The sequence below is a fragment of the Erythrolamprus reginae genome, chromosome 7 (genome assembly GCF_031021105.1).
Source record: "Erythrolamprus reginae isolate rEryReg1 chromosome 7, rEryReg1.hap1, whole genome shotgun sequence".
Lineage (NCBI taxonomy): Eukaryota > Metazoa > Chordata > Lepidosauria > Squamata > Dipsadidae > Erythrolamprus > Erythrolamprus reginae.
In genome coordinates, this window is record NC_091956.1 from 58,130,433 (window position 1) to 58,148,312 (window position 17,880).

Sequence of the window (17,880 nt, forward strand, 5' to 3'; positions counted from 1 at the left end):
GGGAAAACCCGCAAAGTATTTTTTAATTAATATTTTTGAAAAACCGTGGTATAGACTTTCCGCGAAGTTCGAACCCGCGAAAATCGAGGGAACACTGTAGACAAAAATTGATATCTTTTAATTCACTGAATGAGATTATTTTCCCAAATACATTAATTTCCCACTTGACTCTCGCTCTGGCTCTGCCAGTCTCTCGCCGATATCTGCATGGATTCTATAGCTTATCTATAGCTTATGGCTTATCTTCAACGGATGCAAGGATACAACATTTTTTTTATTTGATTGTTTTGTTTTGTTTTGTTTTCCACCCCTCTCCGGAGACTCGGAGTGGCTCACAACAACAGAACAATACAAATCCAATAGTTAAAAACAATTTAAAACCCTTAATATAAAAAAACAATCATACGTCTCATAAAAACCATATGTAAAGCGGAAACGGCCCAGGGGAATCAATTTCTCCATGCCTGATGGCAGAGGTGGGTTTTAAGGAGTTTGCAAAAGGCAAGGAGGGTGGGGGCAATCCTAATCTCTGGGCTGAGTTGGTTCCAGAGGGTCGGGGCCGCCACAGAGAAGGCTCTTCCCCTGGGTCCCGCCAGACAACATTATTTCGTCAATGGGACCTGGAGAAGGCCAACTCTGTGGGACCTAACCAGTTGCTGGGATTCATGTGGCTGAAGGCAGTCTCGGAGATATTCTGGTCCGATGCCATGAAGGGCTTTATAGGTCATAACCAACACTTTGAATTTTGACCGGAAACTGATCAGCAACCAATGCAGACTGCGGAGTGTTGGTGTGACTTGGGCATACCTGGGGAAGCCCATGATTGCTCTCGCAGCTGCATTTTGCACAATCTGAAGTTTCCGAACACTCTTCAAAGATAGCCCCATGTAGAGAGCGTTACAGTAGTCGAACCTGAAGGTGATGACGGCATGAGTGACTGTGAGCAGTGACTCCCGGTCCAGGTAGGGCCGCAACTGGTGCACCAGGCGAACCTGGGCAAACGCCCCCCTTTCCACAGCTGAAAGATGGCCATGTTGCCTAAAAGCAGTCAATACAGTTATTTTTAAATGATGAACAGAAGATGGTGCACCAGAAATCATGGTCTCCAACAGACAACATGGAGAGAAGAGCACTACTCTAATAACATTCTTCATTGTGTTGCTATTCTTTGCATTATCCTTGATGATATTCGCTTAGGGTGTGGGGAGGGAAACCTTAACACTTTTTAAAACTTAAATTGTGACTGATTCTCAGAGAATGCCTGTACAATTTTTTTAGCAAGGTTTTTCACAAGTAGCTTGCCATAGCTTCAGTCGTAAGGCTGAAAGTGAATGGCCAAGGTCACCCAGATAGCTTTGTGCCAATAAAACATTTACTTGCTTTGTGCAAATAAAACTTTACTTTTTTCTCTTTTTCACTTGTTTCAATTTATTAAAGCTTTAATCTTGGCTACAACCATTGTACAAAGAAATCCAAAAAGAAATGCCTTCAATAAATCAAAATGACTAGAACTCTTATCCTTGTCCTCAACTACATGAATTCACCTGGCAAATGTGGCCTTAGATGGATTTTATTAGGTATGTAGGATTTGGTAGCCTAATTTCCAAAACTGGATATTTTTTCCAATTTAAAAGCTCATAGGAGCAAACCAGATGGTATACTTTATTTCTTTAAAAGTTGATGAAAAAATATCTTTTATCCTTCCTCAACTATTTAAAGCCCAATTGATAGCCATATTTGCCCCAACCCTTCCACAACAAAACCCACTTTCTAAATTGGTCAAGTGATTTTTTAAAAAACCGCTGGCTATTTCAAATAAAAGACTATGCCTCTCTGCCCCTTTGATATTGGATGTTTTTTACTTGGAATTTGGAACAAAAAATACCCTAAACAAATATTATATCTAGTGACACATATAATTACGGCAACTAGCATAATTAATGTCCAAACTTGGAAAAAGCAAAATATCCCATCAGAAAGTCAAATCATTGAAAAAATATATAGATGTGCTGAGATGGATGAGATGACGAGGGACATTAAGGGAACAAAAGACAATGAAACCAACAAATTATGGGGAAAATGGTACAAATGGATCCAAAATAGATATAAAATAGAATAACATCAAATATCAGATTAACTGAGGATTTGGAATGTATGACGAAAAGAAATGCAATTAGAAAAGTTCAAATTTACTGATACTTATATTCATGAATAACTCTTTCTTATTTAGTTTACTGTATACTATATATATATCTACACATCTATAAACCCATCTACTTTTCTGTTGTTTCTATCTCAGATTGAAGTGATTATACCTTACAGTGAAGTTACGATAACTCACAAAATGTATTTAAAATGGGAAGTGATCTACAAAAGATTATTGAGATGTTTCTTTCTTTTTAATGTATTTGAAAATCATAAATAAAACTTTTTTAAAGAAGAGTACATTTGATAATTTATTAATATTAGTAAAATAATATTACTACAGCTCTTAAGTTTACCAGAAAAAAACCCTTTATACTGTGCTAATGTTTTACAAGTTGTTTATTATACATATTTTTGTGGTGCAATAATCCTGTGTTACACCTGTGGATGAAAATTTCATGTAAAAATATTTTTTGGTGTTTGAAGCAGGTATAAAACCTGTAATAAATAAATTGGTATGACATATAGCTAGGTCACATATATCGAACAATGGGTTTGTTTATCCCTGGAAGATCATATACAAGGTAATTCCCAGCATGCACAGTCTGTAAAAGATATTATAAAAGATAGAGAATTAATGTAAGTCCCCTGCTCCCAATCTGAACCTAAAAGGAATATTGGGGGGAAATTATGAGAATGTGCTAAAGATCTGTTTTCTCTCTTTTAGGTGCTGAAAGTGTAGAAGCCCAGTGTAAAAGATTTGAAGTTAGCTCAAGTGAAGATGGTAGAGTGCTTTTTTCTGCTGATGAAGAAGAGATTATCATTGGAGCAGACAGATTGAAAGTCACCGGTAGGTAGTAAGAGTGGGTTGCTAACCCTGAATGCATTTCACTTTTGGGGTGAAAAATGGGAAGTTGAATTTATAATGTATGTATTTGAGTGTGTATATACACATACATTTTATGTATATGTATGTATAAAAACAAACATACATATATTTGTGTGTGTGCATACACATATTTACACACACATGCACACATCTGTATGTACATACAGTATATACAGATATTTATAAGTGTAGTCATATATACATGCACACACACATACACACCATACATTGCATGCAAGTTCTATACATCTGTGGAATCTTTTAGAAAGAAGGTGAATGCTGTCCATCATTAATGCATTCAAGATTTGTACCAATATATATATACAGTGGTACCTCTACTTACAAACTTAATTCATTTGTGACCAGTTTCTTAATAGAAAGGTTTGCAAGAAGAAACAATTTTTCCCACAGGAATCAATGTAAAAACAAATAATGTGTGCAATTGGGGAAACCACAGGGAAGGTGGAGGCCCTGTTTCCTCCCAGGAGATTCCTAGAGAGGCCCCATGGAGGCTTCTCCCCGCCTTTTCTGGCCCTGTTTCCTCCCAGGAGATTCCTAGAGAGGCCCCATGGAGGCTTCTCCCCGCCTTTTCCGGTTCCTGTTTCCTCCCAGGAGATTCCTAGAGAGGCCCCATGGAGGCTTCTCCCCGCCTTTTCTGGCCCTGTTTCCTCCCAGGAGATTCCTAGAGAGGCCCCATGGAGGCTTCTCCCCGCCTTTTCCGGTTCCTGTTTCAGAGGCTCGGGTTTGTAAGTAGAAAATGATGAGAAGAGGCAGAAAAGTTTTGAACACTCGGTTCTTATCTAGAAAAGTTTGTAAGTAGTGGCCTTTTTAGGTAGAGGTACCACTGTATGTCATTGTAGAGATGGAGGCCATGTGGAGGTTGTGTGCAGCAAACTGCCTACCTCAAACGGGCCTCTCATGTCTACATGATCTCACCCAGCTTACATAGCCAGGATGATTGATTGATTGATTGATTGATTTACTTATTTATTACATTTGTCAAACAATTATAGAATTATAGTTTGTGTTAACATAACAAAGTATAAAGAAGTGATAAAAAGGATAATAGGACAGAATCCCTGGCTGGAACGTGAACTCATCTATGTTGTATCAACAGGATGTTCTTAAGGAGGAGAATTCACCAATAAAAATGCTGTTACTTTCTTCTACCCTTTGCTGCTTGGAAAACAGTATTAAAAAGCAATAAACACTGCAAAGGCAGTCAGACATCTTAGTATCTTGCAATGACTTGTCTCTAAATCCATCATTTCATGATTCTGAATTAAGAACTGTAATTTTCTTCTATTGTAGGAGTGCAATTTTATCCTTCAAGTTACAATTTTCATTTCTTGTTCTTTTAGCCATTAAAAGTTAACTTAGATACTGCCTTTTGGCATCATAAAAGTTGCGATTATATAGACAACTATGTCGCGCTGTATATTGACAGCCCCTCAGAGACATATAGTAATGAAACAGTTAACTAGTGTGCCTTATTGGATCCTCCTCTTATGTCGCAATATCCTGCCAACCTCACTTCTTCTTTCTTCCCTCTTCTTTTTCCTAACCTCCATGATGTAAGATGCATATGTATTGCTGTCCCTCGAGATAGTCTTTTATTTATTTCTGTTTTTAAAATAAATATATTTTGTTTAAAAATGATTGAGGCTTCTATCCATCGACCTCCGCGGGGTTAAGGTCCTAACAGACTTTAATAATTTTTCTTCCTCCCCGTGACAAACTATACAGTGATGGGCTAACAAAATGTTTACTACCACACTGTGGGCATGGCTTATGCATTTTGTTTCAACATCTTTCAGTGCAAATTGGGTGCTCTGGGGTGGAGCTCCAAATTTTGCTACCGGAACTGCGTTCCTGGCCGTTCCCATAAGAGCCCATCACTGCAACTATATAATGTCCTTTGAATGTCAGCTTTAATTTATCTATGATTTAAGACTAATATAGTTATAGTACTAAGATTATTAATGAAGGAGCATTTTCAATTGGTAAAGTCAGAACTACTGAATTTCAGGAATCATTTACTCTCGTAATTTTAAATTATTTCTAATGAAAGGGTATTTGTTCAGTCATACTATTTTGAATTCATTGATATCATCAATTTGATAGTACAGATGTTGTACATTTTTTTTCTGCTGAAGCTGATTGGATGCCTTTTGCTATGATAGTTCCTTACCCAGCTGATCATCATCAGAGTTCCATGATTGAGACATGGATATTAAGCCTCATACTCAAAGTAGAGGATTTAATAGGACCATAATTGTATCTTTTGGAAGATCAAAATCTCCACTGATCATTGCTCAATTCAGGTTCCCACATAATGCTTCAAATTCTAATATATCTGCAAACTCTTTCTGCATGGGATAGTCTGTTGGTCTTTTTAGGAAATTGTGTTGAGGACTTCTCATAGTAGCTGTAAAATATTTCTACAGGACTAGTGCAGGGGAAGAATACAATTAATTATAATACCACCTAGGATAAAGTATTAAAAGATTAGATTGATTTACAATAAAATGAAGCATACATGTTTAGATATTAAATATTAATATTTAATAAATATTAAATATTTATTTTTCTTTTCATTAAAGAAATTAAGATTGAACATTAATAAAATCCAAGCAGCCAACCTGTGAGGCCTGGTCTAACTAAATAACTATTGTATGTTTTTCTGTATTATAAGCATATAAAATGTGTATCTAAAGAGATGGAAGTCTTTTTTTAAAAAAACACTGACATTTTTGACAGAATGTCATGCCACAGGACATATTATAGATGAACTGATGCAAGACATGGATATGTAACGTAATTTGAGGTCAGTACTCAAGGGCAAGTACAAAGACAGTTCTATCTGTCTTTTTGGTTTGGGGAATATAATGCCTTTTGGCAGTGTTCTAGTTATACCTTGCAATCATAATTCATTCTTTTGTAACCCCAAGGCTACATGACATGGGTCAACCCTTGATGACCACTAGAGAGCTGCCACATTATAGAAAATGGAGGCCAACATCCAACAGCTGCAATCCTATGTGGGATCCCCTGAAAAAAACCCTGCTTATTTTCTGTTGCCTATATATCCTTAAGCAGCTTGGCTTCTACATATTTAAAAGAAGATTTTCCTATTTTAGTTATGTCACAATCTTTGAAGCTAATCCATCTTCATCAGACTGCAAATTGACTTACATATTATCATTTTAATATCTTGCCTTTCATTAAAAATTCTAAGCAATTAAGAATGATCATTTAACGTCAACGGGAGAAGAACTTTTAGTTATATAGCCTAGTTTCAATATATTCTAAGACACTTAAGCTAGGCAACATGATTAGAAAGATTTTGCTCCCAAATCTAAGAACAAAAGAGCTACCTTTTTTATACCTTAACTGTCAAAGAAGATGCGCTTGTGCATTGCAAAAGAAATGCTGTCCGACTATTTTGATAATACTAACACAAGATAAGAACAAAGTTTTTCAGTCTGATTTCTTCCTCAGTGGGATTAATTTAATTTAATTTATTAGATTTGTATGCCGCCCCTCTCCAAAGACTTGGGGTGGCTCACAACAACAATAAATACTGTAAACAATAATACAAATCCAATTAATAAAAGTAGAATTAAAACCCCTTAATATTAAAAACAATCAATGCAACAGTCATACCATTCTCAAGTGCTATAATCAGAAGAGAGGGGGGAGTTAATCTTCCCATGCCTGGCGGCATAGGTGAGTCTATTTAACATCTTGTAGAAGACGGGGAGGGTGGGGGCAATTCAAATCTTTGAGAGGAGTTGATTCCAGAGGGCTGGGGCCGCCACAGAGAAGGCTCTTCCCCTAGGTCCTGCCAGGCGACATTGTTTAGTCGATGGGACCCAGAGAAGCCCAACTCTATGGAACCTAATCGGCCACAGGGATTCAGGCGGCAGAAGCCGGTCCCATAGATATTCTGGTCCGATGCCATTTAGGGCTTTATAGGTCATAACCAACACTTTGAATTGTGACCAGAAACTGATCGGCAGCCAGTGCAAGCCACGGAATGTTGATGAAACATGGGCGTACCTAGAGAGGCCCATGGTAGCTCGCGCGGCTGCATTCTGCATGATCTGAAGTTTCCAAACACTCTTCAAAGGTAGCCCCATGTAGAGAGCGTTGCTCTTCTTCCCTAACTTGGACTAAGCATCTTAGTTTCGTCTTCCATCTCTAGTGGAAGCAGCCACACATGATCATGTCTTCTAAATATTGTTCTCCAGTATCCAAAATAAGACAGCAATTAAATACTGTACTATTAAGATAAAATACAATTGCAAGCAATGTTTTCACCAGGAATATGTCAGTTTTAGAGCAAAACGGTCAATGGTCCTTGGATGAAGCTGGGTCCTCAGCAGTCTGGGTTCAGGCCCAGCTACAGCAGTGAAACTGATTTGGTCATGCTGATAGATGATCCACCTATCTGGGCTTTATGGAAGAGTGGGTAGATGGAAGCCTCCCCTCAGTGCAAAACACATAAAGGCCCATTTGGATGGTTTCTCATCTTCTGAGAGGTCTTCAGATGCTTTTTGCAAATTCCAAGAGCTCTACTAGAACATACAATAATGCTGGGTGTGAGATAAGCCCAACAATATAATTCGACAGGCATCCAAAAGAATAATAAAATAGAAGTTTATTTCTTTAACATTCTTGCAAGAATGGACCCCATTTGATTGGATAGAAATTCTCCATCTCACAAGAGGCAAAATTTCAAATATATATGTCACATATTTATTTATTATTTATTTATTAGTTGGACTTGTATGCCGCCCCTCTCCGAAGATCCGGGGCGGCTCACAACAAGTAAAAACAGTCACAACAATCCAATTAATTAAAATATTTAACGATTTAAGAAAAACCCCATGTAATAGCAAACACACACACAAGCATACCATGTATAAATTAACATGCCCAGGGGAGATGTTTAGTTTCCCCATGCCTGACGGCAAAGGTGAGTCTTAAGGAGTTTTCGGAAGGCAGGAAGAGTAGGGGCAGTTCTAATCTCCGGGGGGAGTTGGTTGCAGAGAGCCGGCACCGCCACAGAGAAGGCTCTTCCCCTGGGACCCGCCAACCGGCATTGTTTAGTTGATGGGACCCGGAGAAGGCCCACTCTGTGGGACCTAATCGGTCGCTGGGATTCGTGCGGCAGGAGGCGGTCTCGGAGATATTCTGGTCCGATGCCATGAAGGGCTTTAAAGGTCATAACCAACACTTTGAATTGTGACCGGAAATTGATCGGCAGCCAATGCAGACTGCGGAGTGATGGTGAAACATGGGCGTACCTAGGTAAGCCCATGACTGCTCTCGCAGCTGCATTCTATATATATATACATATACATGTCATACAGGGGCTAGAAAATTTTACATTTTTTACACTTTCTTTCAATATATCAGTAGATTAGCAAATGTATTGCTAGAGACCAGGAATGGAGACTTCAGTTCACACTAGTTGCTTGTTCAGGGTGGGACATACTTTAAATGTAGGCTTGGGTATCTTTATCTGCATATCAAACTATCCATTCCCCTAATTCTTTTGCATGCACGTATGTTCACACAAATCCTTTTTTCCTGTAGCAATCTTTTAGCAGATTGTTGCATTTCCCATATAATATTCCTATATAGGATGACAAAAATGGGTTGATGGATAATTGCTAGGTGGGACTGGGAAGCTTAAATCATTCTCTCTTGCATCAATTCTTCACTGCACTCGTAGTATTATAGTCCGTGAGAATAAATTAATCCAGTTATTTATCTGAAGTAAAAAGTAATTTGTATGTTCTATTGTTACCAATTAGAAGATTGTTGAGCATGGTGTAGTTAAGTATGGATTAATTATCCTAAAAGTGTCCCTCTGACAATTGAAATGCAATTTTTCAATGTTTTTCTATTTCTAAATGATTAAACCAATTATTCTTTTAAAAAGTATCAAATGTAAATGTAAAACAATGGATCTATTTTCTTAATGCTATAAATATGTATAGTCCTTTCTTAAATAGCATTATTCTTAAGTATTATCTATTCTGAACATGCAGTGTAATGTCCAAGCAGCATAGAAGCAGGATATGGTGTAATGTCCCAAAAGGACTTCTGTCACAGGAAATGTGTTCTAGAACTGGTGGCTTTCTCATGCATATCTCACTTTTATTGAGTTGAATAAACAAAACAACTTTATTCAACAGTGATGAACATATCAAATCAGATGTATAGGAGAATCCTGGCAGTTCTGAACCAACAACATTTTTACTGTCTTAAGTAAAACTAGTTTTAAATCCAGAAAATATACTGTAAATGTGTACTTATATCATATACATTAAATATTATTCAGATGGCAACTCCAAATCTCAACCAGCAAATGCTCTGTCCTACACATCAGCAAAAATAATCAGAACTTCAAATACGAACTTAATAAACAAATTATCACAGATAATCTACACTCGGTCAAGGACCTCGGAATACTAATAACTAAAGATCTAAGTGCCAAAGCCCACTGCAACAACATTGCTAAGAAGGCCTCAAGAGTTGTTAATCTAATCCTACGTTACTCTCACACTACTTACCAGAGTTTACAAAACTTTAGCCAGACCCATCCTAGAATACAGCTCATCTGTTTGGAACGCATATCACATCTCAGATATTAACACCTTGAAAATGTTCAAAGATACTTCACAAGAAGAGCCCTTCACTCCTCCACTCGAAACAGAATACTCTACGAAACTAGACTTACAATCCTGGGTCTTGAAAGCTTAAAACTATGACGCCTTAAACATGATCTAAGTATTGCCCACAAGATTGTATGCTGCAATGTCCTGCCTGTCAAAGACTACTTCAGCTTCAACCACAACAACACAAGAGCACACAACAGATTCAAGCTTAATATTAACCGCTCCAAACCTGACTGTAAAAAATATGACTTTAGTAATCGGGTTGTCGAAGCATGGAACTCATTACTGGACTCTGTAGTATCATCCCCTAACCCCCAACATTTTACCCTTAGACTATCCACGGTTGACCTCTCCAGATTCCTAAGAGGTCAGTAAGGGGCGTACATAAGCGCACTAGAGTGCCTTCCGTCCCCTGTCCTATAGTCTCTCCTATATTTATTTTATTTATTTATTTAATTGGATTTGTATGCCGCCCCTCTCCGAGGACTCGTATTTTCTCGTATATCTCATAGTTCTCATATATCTCGTATTTCTTCTCTACTATATCCTCTATAACCTTCATTGTGTATTATTGTGTATTGGACAAAATGAATGAATGAATGAATGAATGAATGAATGAATAAATAAATAAATAAAATGTTCAATTTACTTGTCATGCTTTTATTTAAGGACTGTGAAGGAGAGAACACAAGAAAAATGACTTATTTATTAATTTAAAACGTAAATAAATAAATTGAATAAATAAATATATAAATAATTGCACCCTGTGCCTGTTAACAACCGTGTCCCCCAAGGAAGTGTTTTAGGACCCAAGCTCTTTATATTTTACAAAAACAACCTTTGCAATCATATTTAAAGTGACTGTGTTCTCTTCGCTGATGATGTAAAACTATTCAACACCAACAACAAAGCTACTACCTTGCAAAAAGTCCTTCACTATCTGTCAGAATGGTCAAACAATTGGCAACTCCAAATCTCAACCAATAAATGTTCTGCCTTACACATTGGCCCAAAAAATCAGAACACATAATTCAATCTGGGCAGATATGACCTTGTAGATGACCCTCACTCTGTCAAGGACCTTGGAATACTCATCTCAATTATCTAAGTGCCAGAGCTCACTGTAACAGCATTGCCAAAAATGCACATGCACAGAAGCCGAATCTCGCATGAAAACATGTGCGCGATTTCTGGATTTTCTTGCTTCTGTGCATTTATCCCCCCGGAGGCTCCCTTGAAGACAAAAACTCCCTCCCAGAGCCTCTTGTGTGAGTCAAAAATCAGCAGGCCAGCACATACATCTGGGTTTTATTTTGTTTTATTTTTGCATTTAGAATGTAAACAAGAAGCATGGAGATGGCATGTATTGATAAGATTCCCAATTAACAAGGCCTGGGAGAAATGGTTCAGATGGCTATCCAACTCTAAAGATGACAAACCAAAAAATAATCAAAATCGCTTAACATAAACTAAAATTAAGATACGTATAACCAAAAAACGGACCAAAAACAATTCAATCCCTATCTGAGTTCAATCCATTTGATAACTACTAGAAATGTACTAATATCACAACTTACGATAAACCTTCACTAACAAAAACAACAAATATAATTCATCTAAGTGGTCACAACTTAAACACCTGCTTGGTTGCAGGTAATATTTCTTACTTTCCTATTTCTCTTCTATTTCTCTTCTCTCCCTCTCCTTTTTTCTCTCTCTTTTTTCTCCCTTTTTATCGTTTATTTTCCCACATTATTGTTGGGTTTCCAAATACTACAGCTATAAAATATTTAAACAAGAACTCTCAATACGAAATATTTACATATGGACAAATATCTGAAATGTATATACAATAATATATATAAGCTGTGATATAATAATACTGTTTACCCCACTCCCTTCTTACCTTCTTTTTTCTGTATCCCCATTTCCCTTTCCCCCTGTTTTATTCCTTTTTGTATAAAGTAATAAAGTATATTTTTTTTTAAAAAAAGATTCCCAATTAACAAAAGATAGTTATAGCCATTGTTCTGCCAGGCTCTCTGGTATGAGCCTCCCGAAAATTCAAATTTCAGACACACACACGTTTGAAAATTCAAAACAATGTTCTTTATCACAAAGTTCAAAAGAAACAAAGCACCCTTTTTGCATTGCAAAGAGCACTCGTCCCAAAACAACCTTGTAGGCTGTACAATTCCCTTAATCAGTCCTTAAGTACTTAGCTAGCAGCTGTGAAGAAACGTCACAGCCCTCCTTCTTCCAACGAAGTGAGATACACACACTTTGCTCTGCTTTGGTTTCAAAGGCGTGAAAAATCAACAAACAAAGTCCGGAAAACAGCAAAGCACGGTCCTGAAGAACTGTGATCAGATAATCTTCCACAACAGCCAAACCAACACGCTGCTATTTGTATCAGCAGCTCTAATTACTAGAGCGCCACCCAAACACAGGTGGCCTCTTTTATCTCCTGTAATATGTCCTCAACTGGTCTCTTCTATGCATAACTCTGCGCCTGCATGGGTCTAAGACTTCCGCATCCGAATCGACCAAAGATAATGGAGATTGGCTTCCTGGGCTGTGTGCCAAGCCCCCCTCTTCCAAGTCACTCCCACCTTCTTCTTCGTCGGAGGAAACTGCACTACCTGACTCTGTCGGCAATAAAAAAGTCCTATGACAAGTTGAGGCATCCACCTCCACATTCCTTGGGGCAGGAGCTGGGCCAGAGCCAACCACAACAGCCATATTTTTAAAACATTATTTCTTAGAAAACTCTGCTTCCATCCCCAGGCTAAGATTTGTTCTCTTCCTCCTCCTTTCTGGTCCCACCAGATATTTTTATTGATTGCATAAAGTCGTATTTTACTTTCTGGGCTCCCTCCTCAGCGCAAAACATGAAAACAATGTACCATCCAACCAACAGCTGCTGTTGTAGTTTTGCTCATTTCTAAGCATTGATAAAATATAGGAAATATTGTTAAAAGCATGCCAGCAAATACAAATATCATCTGGCCAATATAGCACTTTTTAAGACGGTCTGCTCTTTGGACCTGAATTAATTGTCTGCAGTGGTGTGATTAATCCCAATCTGTGTTTTTAAAGTTTATTTCTTTCTTTATTTACTTAGCTTTTAGTGTTTAATCACAAATGCATCTGGAGGCTTCAAAATTTAAACAGAATAATAAAATAACGATAAAGTTAACGTATTAATTTTAAAGAAAAAATAACATTAATTCCCTGCATTAAAAATTAAGCAATGTCCTGAAAAACCATTTAAAGTAATCGACTTTTGGAGCATACCTCAACCATATAACAAGGGCTTAATGAATTCTCCACTTTGGAGCACAGAATGAGCAGGATATTTCTGTTTTTGGCTTTTCCTTTCATTAATGAATTCAATCTATTAACTGGTCTGTAAATTGCATTGGGATTTTAAAATAAAATAAAATCCTGGAAAATGATATTGGCATTTCTCTACAGTTAGCAAGACAACAGCATGGATGTTTCCATAAAGCCAACAGCTTAACTTGATCAACTCTACTTTATTAGCCAGCTGGAAGGAAGCTGTTCAGCTTTGGAATAGTAATAGTAAGGATAGTTCCAGACTGTTGGCTTTTGCTACATAGGGGAACTCATATTGTGACGGGGTAGAAATACCCAGTAGGATAGGCAGTAATGAACAACCAATAATAATCAGATGGCTGAGAAGACAGTTTCACTTCTGTTTTTGTGCATTTTATATCTGATATCTCCACGTGAATATAGGGGGAAATAGAGAGGGAAATCATCTTGAATTATAGTAGAACATCAGCTAAGCAACAAATCAGTTCCAAAAAAATCTATTCAGGTTGGATAATTTGAGGGGTCCTTGGTGCTCTCTGAGCTTGGTTGTAGAATGTGCGGAATAACTGAAAGTCGAGGACATTGTACCATTACTGAGGTCTTAAATATAAAATATAAAATCAAATCAGAAAAGTATGCAGTGGCAAAATCCACTCTCTCTAACAAAAGGAGGTAGAATTACAAAGGCATCATCTACTTTTCACCAGTCACCCTATTCTATAAATGGAATTAAATGAGAAAAATTTGAAGAAGTAACAAAAGTTAAATTCATCTCTTCTGACCTCTTAGTATGAAGTCAATTTTTCAAGAGCTTTAGGAGCTACAACTGGATCACACTAAAGACTAGAGTTTGTCACAATGCTTCATGCTACCTCTTGACATTTTATTTCTTTAGCGCTCCAGAACTATTTACAGAAAATTGATGTACAATAATAGAAGAAGAAAAATCATTCAGCGAAATATAAATACATTTCTTTTCTGTAGGTTCGTGCTATTGCACTAGTAGTAGTATTATTTATTTATTTATTTATTTATTTATTTATTTATTTATTTATTTATTTATTTATTTATTTATTTATTTATTTTGTCCAGCACACAATGAGGGTTTTAGTGGGTATATATCTATATACACATAATAAAATACATGATGAAGGTTATAGAGGAGATACTCATAGTAAAATATATCTAAGAAATAATAGAAAAGAAGATATAGTAATAGAACATATCAATGAAAGAGTAGAAGAAGAAATATAGGAATAGAAGAAAGGTATAGGAGATACAGGAGAGCAATAGGACAGGGGACGGAAGGCACTCTAGTGCACTTGTACTCGCCCCTTACTGACCTCTTAGGAATCTGGATAGGTCAACCGTAGATAATCTAAGGGTAAAGTGTTCTCCATAGTAGGTGGAGCTAGCCTTCAAGGATGGGAAAACACCGCGTTTAGCCAATCAGGACTGTCTGAAAAGGTATAAATGGCACCCGCTGTGCCACACACACCCCTCTTCAAGACTCAGTCTATAGCCAGGGACGCATACTTTTTTGTCCATGAAAACTTCACTATTTTTACGATGCATCTCACAATGAGTGTTCTATCTGCCCTTAAAGAGCCACCCAGTTTACTCTTTCAATTCACCTGGGTTGAAGGCAGTCTCGAGCATTAGCTCAGCTGCTGCTCAGAAGCAGATTTAGGTGATCACTCAGCCGCACCTCAATACCCCAGCTGTGATTCTTTACTCCAATTTGCTAAGATTTGGCTATGTGGGAAACAGGGAAATGATCTCTTTTATTCTTGGCCTTCCTGGGAACTGGGGGAGTGTTTTTAAGGCACCACCCCCTCATTCCCCCCTGTCCAGCTGCAAATTACTGTACCCCGCAAAGTAGAAGAGAACTTTAAACTGATTGGTCAGACATTGGACACAAACTGGGGTGGCCCTAGCAGCATTAATCTGCAGTTTCCAGCTAATTAAAGGCACTGGAAGAGAAACAACCCCCCTAACTGAAAAACCTAAGGTAACAAAGGGCAGAGATTATCAGTTGGGTTGCTTCCCTGGGGAAGCCGACAGCTGATTTGAACAATTCCATTGACTTCTGAATTGAGTACACAACAGGGCCCTATCAATGGAGCTGTCCTGTGAGTCCTTGGACTCTTCAAGCACCCTCTGATTCACAGATTCCTCAACAGGGCAGCCAAACCTATGTCTGCCTGTTGTATATAGGTACCCAACCTGGAAATTATCCAAAGTGCTCAACGAACTCAGAAAGAGACCTTCTGAACATTTGCAATTTGTTTCCCTCTGTGTTATGACATATAAGGTTGCATCTCTAGGAGCTATTACATTGGCACATAGAGTTTAAGAATTGGCTGGTCTTTAAGTGAGACTTGACATTTGTATCTTTCATTACGATGAGGTGGTACTGAAATTGGACACTATTTTTGCCCCAAAGGTTAACTCTCATTTTCATAGGGCACAAGAGACAATTTATGCATGGTATGTTTGTTTGTATGGATGTTTAGTTTTACAGTAAGGGTTTTTTAGTTGTTTTTAGTATTGGATTTACATGATGTTTTTTATTACTGTTGTTAGCTGCCCCGAGTCTACGGAGAGGGGCAGCATACAAATCCAATAAATAAACAAACAAACAAACAAACAAACAAACAAATAAATAAATAAATAAATAAATAAATAATCTTACCCAGCTTTTATCCTTGTCCCACTATTGCCATAGAACAACAGTGGTATTGCCTAGATGTGAGACATGCCTTGGATATTTATTTGCAATGCACATCAACCTTCCATAGAACTGAGGCGCTGGTTGTTTCCTTCCGGCCCACTTCCATGGGCCAAAAGGTATCCTCCTGCATGGTGGGTGGATTTGCGTGGTTATTTCTAGAACTTATGACCAACTGTCATTATCACGACCCAGTAGAATAACTGCCCATTCAACATGTTGTGCTGCTACCATGGCAGCTTAGAATAAAGGGGCATACATCAAGGAGGTCTATTGAGTGGCCACCTGGTCATACCCAACACTATTCATCCGTCATTACAAATTGGACACTTTCACCTCAGAGGAAGTGGCATTTAGGCAAAGAGTATTGCAAAAGGTGGTACAAGATAGTGGGAGCGCCAGCCAGCATTGGGTAGCCCACCCAAGGGACTGATTACTTTGGTATATCGCATCCTTGGAGGCTAACTCCACTTACTATGGAGAAGGGGCGGTGTACTTACTGGATATGCCCTTTCTCGTAGGGTGGAGCTAGCTGCCATGTCGCTCTCTTCAGGGAAAAGGGCTGCCATGTACTGACTAATTATTGCATATATCTAAGCACGACATAGACTAATAAAGGTTTTGTCCTTGTCAAGGAGTCGCACACAGAGTCTAATTTTCATCCCTCGTCTTGAAGAGGGGGAGTTTATTTATTTATTTTATTTATTTATTGGATTTGTATGCCGCCCCTCTCCGCAGACTCGGGGCGGCTAACAACAGTAACAAAACAGTATAATCCATTACTAAAAACAGTTAAAACCCATTATATAAAAACCAATCATACATACAGACATATCATGCATAAAATTTTAAAGGGGGAAAGTGTATCTCAGTTCCCCCATGCCTGGCGGCAGAGGTGGGTTTTAAGCAGCTTACGAAAGGCAAGGAGGGAGGGGGGCAATTCTAATCTCTGGGGGGAGTTGATTCCAGAGGGCCCGGGCCACCACAGAGAAGGCTCTTCCCCTGGGTCTCACCAAACGACATTGTTTGGTTGATGGGACCCGGAGAAGACCCACTCTGTGTAACCTAACTGGTCGCTGGGATTCGTGTAGCAGAAGGCGGTCCCTGAGGTAATCTGGTCCGGTGCCATGAAGGGCTTTATAGGTCATAACCAACACTTTGAATTGTGACCGGAAACTGATCGGCAACCAATGCAGACTGCGGAGTGTTTGTGTGACATGGGCATAGTTGGGAAAGCCCATGATTGCTCTCGCAGCTGCATTCTGCACGATCTGAAGTTTCCGAACACTTTTCAAAGGTAGCCCCATGTAGAGAGCGTTACAGTAGTCGAGCCTCAAGGAGTTGCGCCACAGCAGGTGCCATTTATACCTTTTCAGACTCAGTTCTGATTGGCTAAAGGCAGTGTTTTCCCATCCTTGGTGGCTAGCTCCACCCTACAAGAAAGGACTATCAGGTATTATTATTATTATTATTATTATTATTATTATTATTATTATTATTATTATTATTATTATTATTTATTGGATTTGTATACCGCCCCTCTCTGCAGACTCGGTAAGTACAATGCCCCTTCCCTCTCAAACAAATTTAGACATAACGTTTGAATGAGAAGTATGTAGGTTGGTTCACAATATTTTTAATATGTCCTGCAGTATTAAATACAGATATGTGGTACTCAGAAGAGAAATACATGTGAGGGTTCCGGTGGCATTAGAAATAATTGAGGGCAATTCCTCCAAATAAATAAATTTTCAGATTGCACTCATCCTTGTCATATTTAGCTGTACACCAAATGTTGAAAAATATTTCAGGCCATCCATCTAACTCTTTTCATTAAATTAAAAATGGGAGCATTAAATATATCAATTTAATCCTTTAGCGCTTCTGGAAATTCTTATGCCAACATAAAGGTGTCAAGACACAGCCTAAACTCCAAATCTTAAAAGTTTTTGAATTATAACTGTTAACTAGTGTCATCATTGTGATTTATTTCCATTTACAGAGTAACCAGTCAGGATCCCCAAATCTCTGAGGTATTTATGAAACATAAAATATAATCAATATATAATAAAAGCCTATGCTTT

General features: G+C 38.0%; 1 protein-coding gene across 1 annotated transcript in view; it reads left to right on the forward strand.

Annotated features, from left to right (window-relative positions):
- SGCZ (sarcoglycan zeta) overlaps window positions 1–17,880 on the forward strand; it is a 329,915-nt gene that overhangs the window by 266,429 nt on the left and 45,606 nt on the right. The window contains exon 5 of the mRNA XM_070757645.1: window positions 2,873–2,995. Coding sequence (XP_070613746.1) covers window positions 2,873–2,995 — 123 coding nt within the window. The remainder of the gene's footprint in view (window positions 1–2,872; window positions 2,996–17,880) is intronic.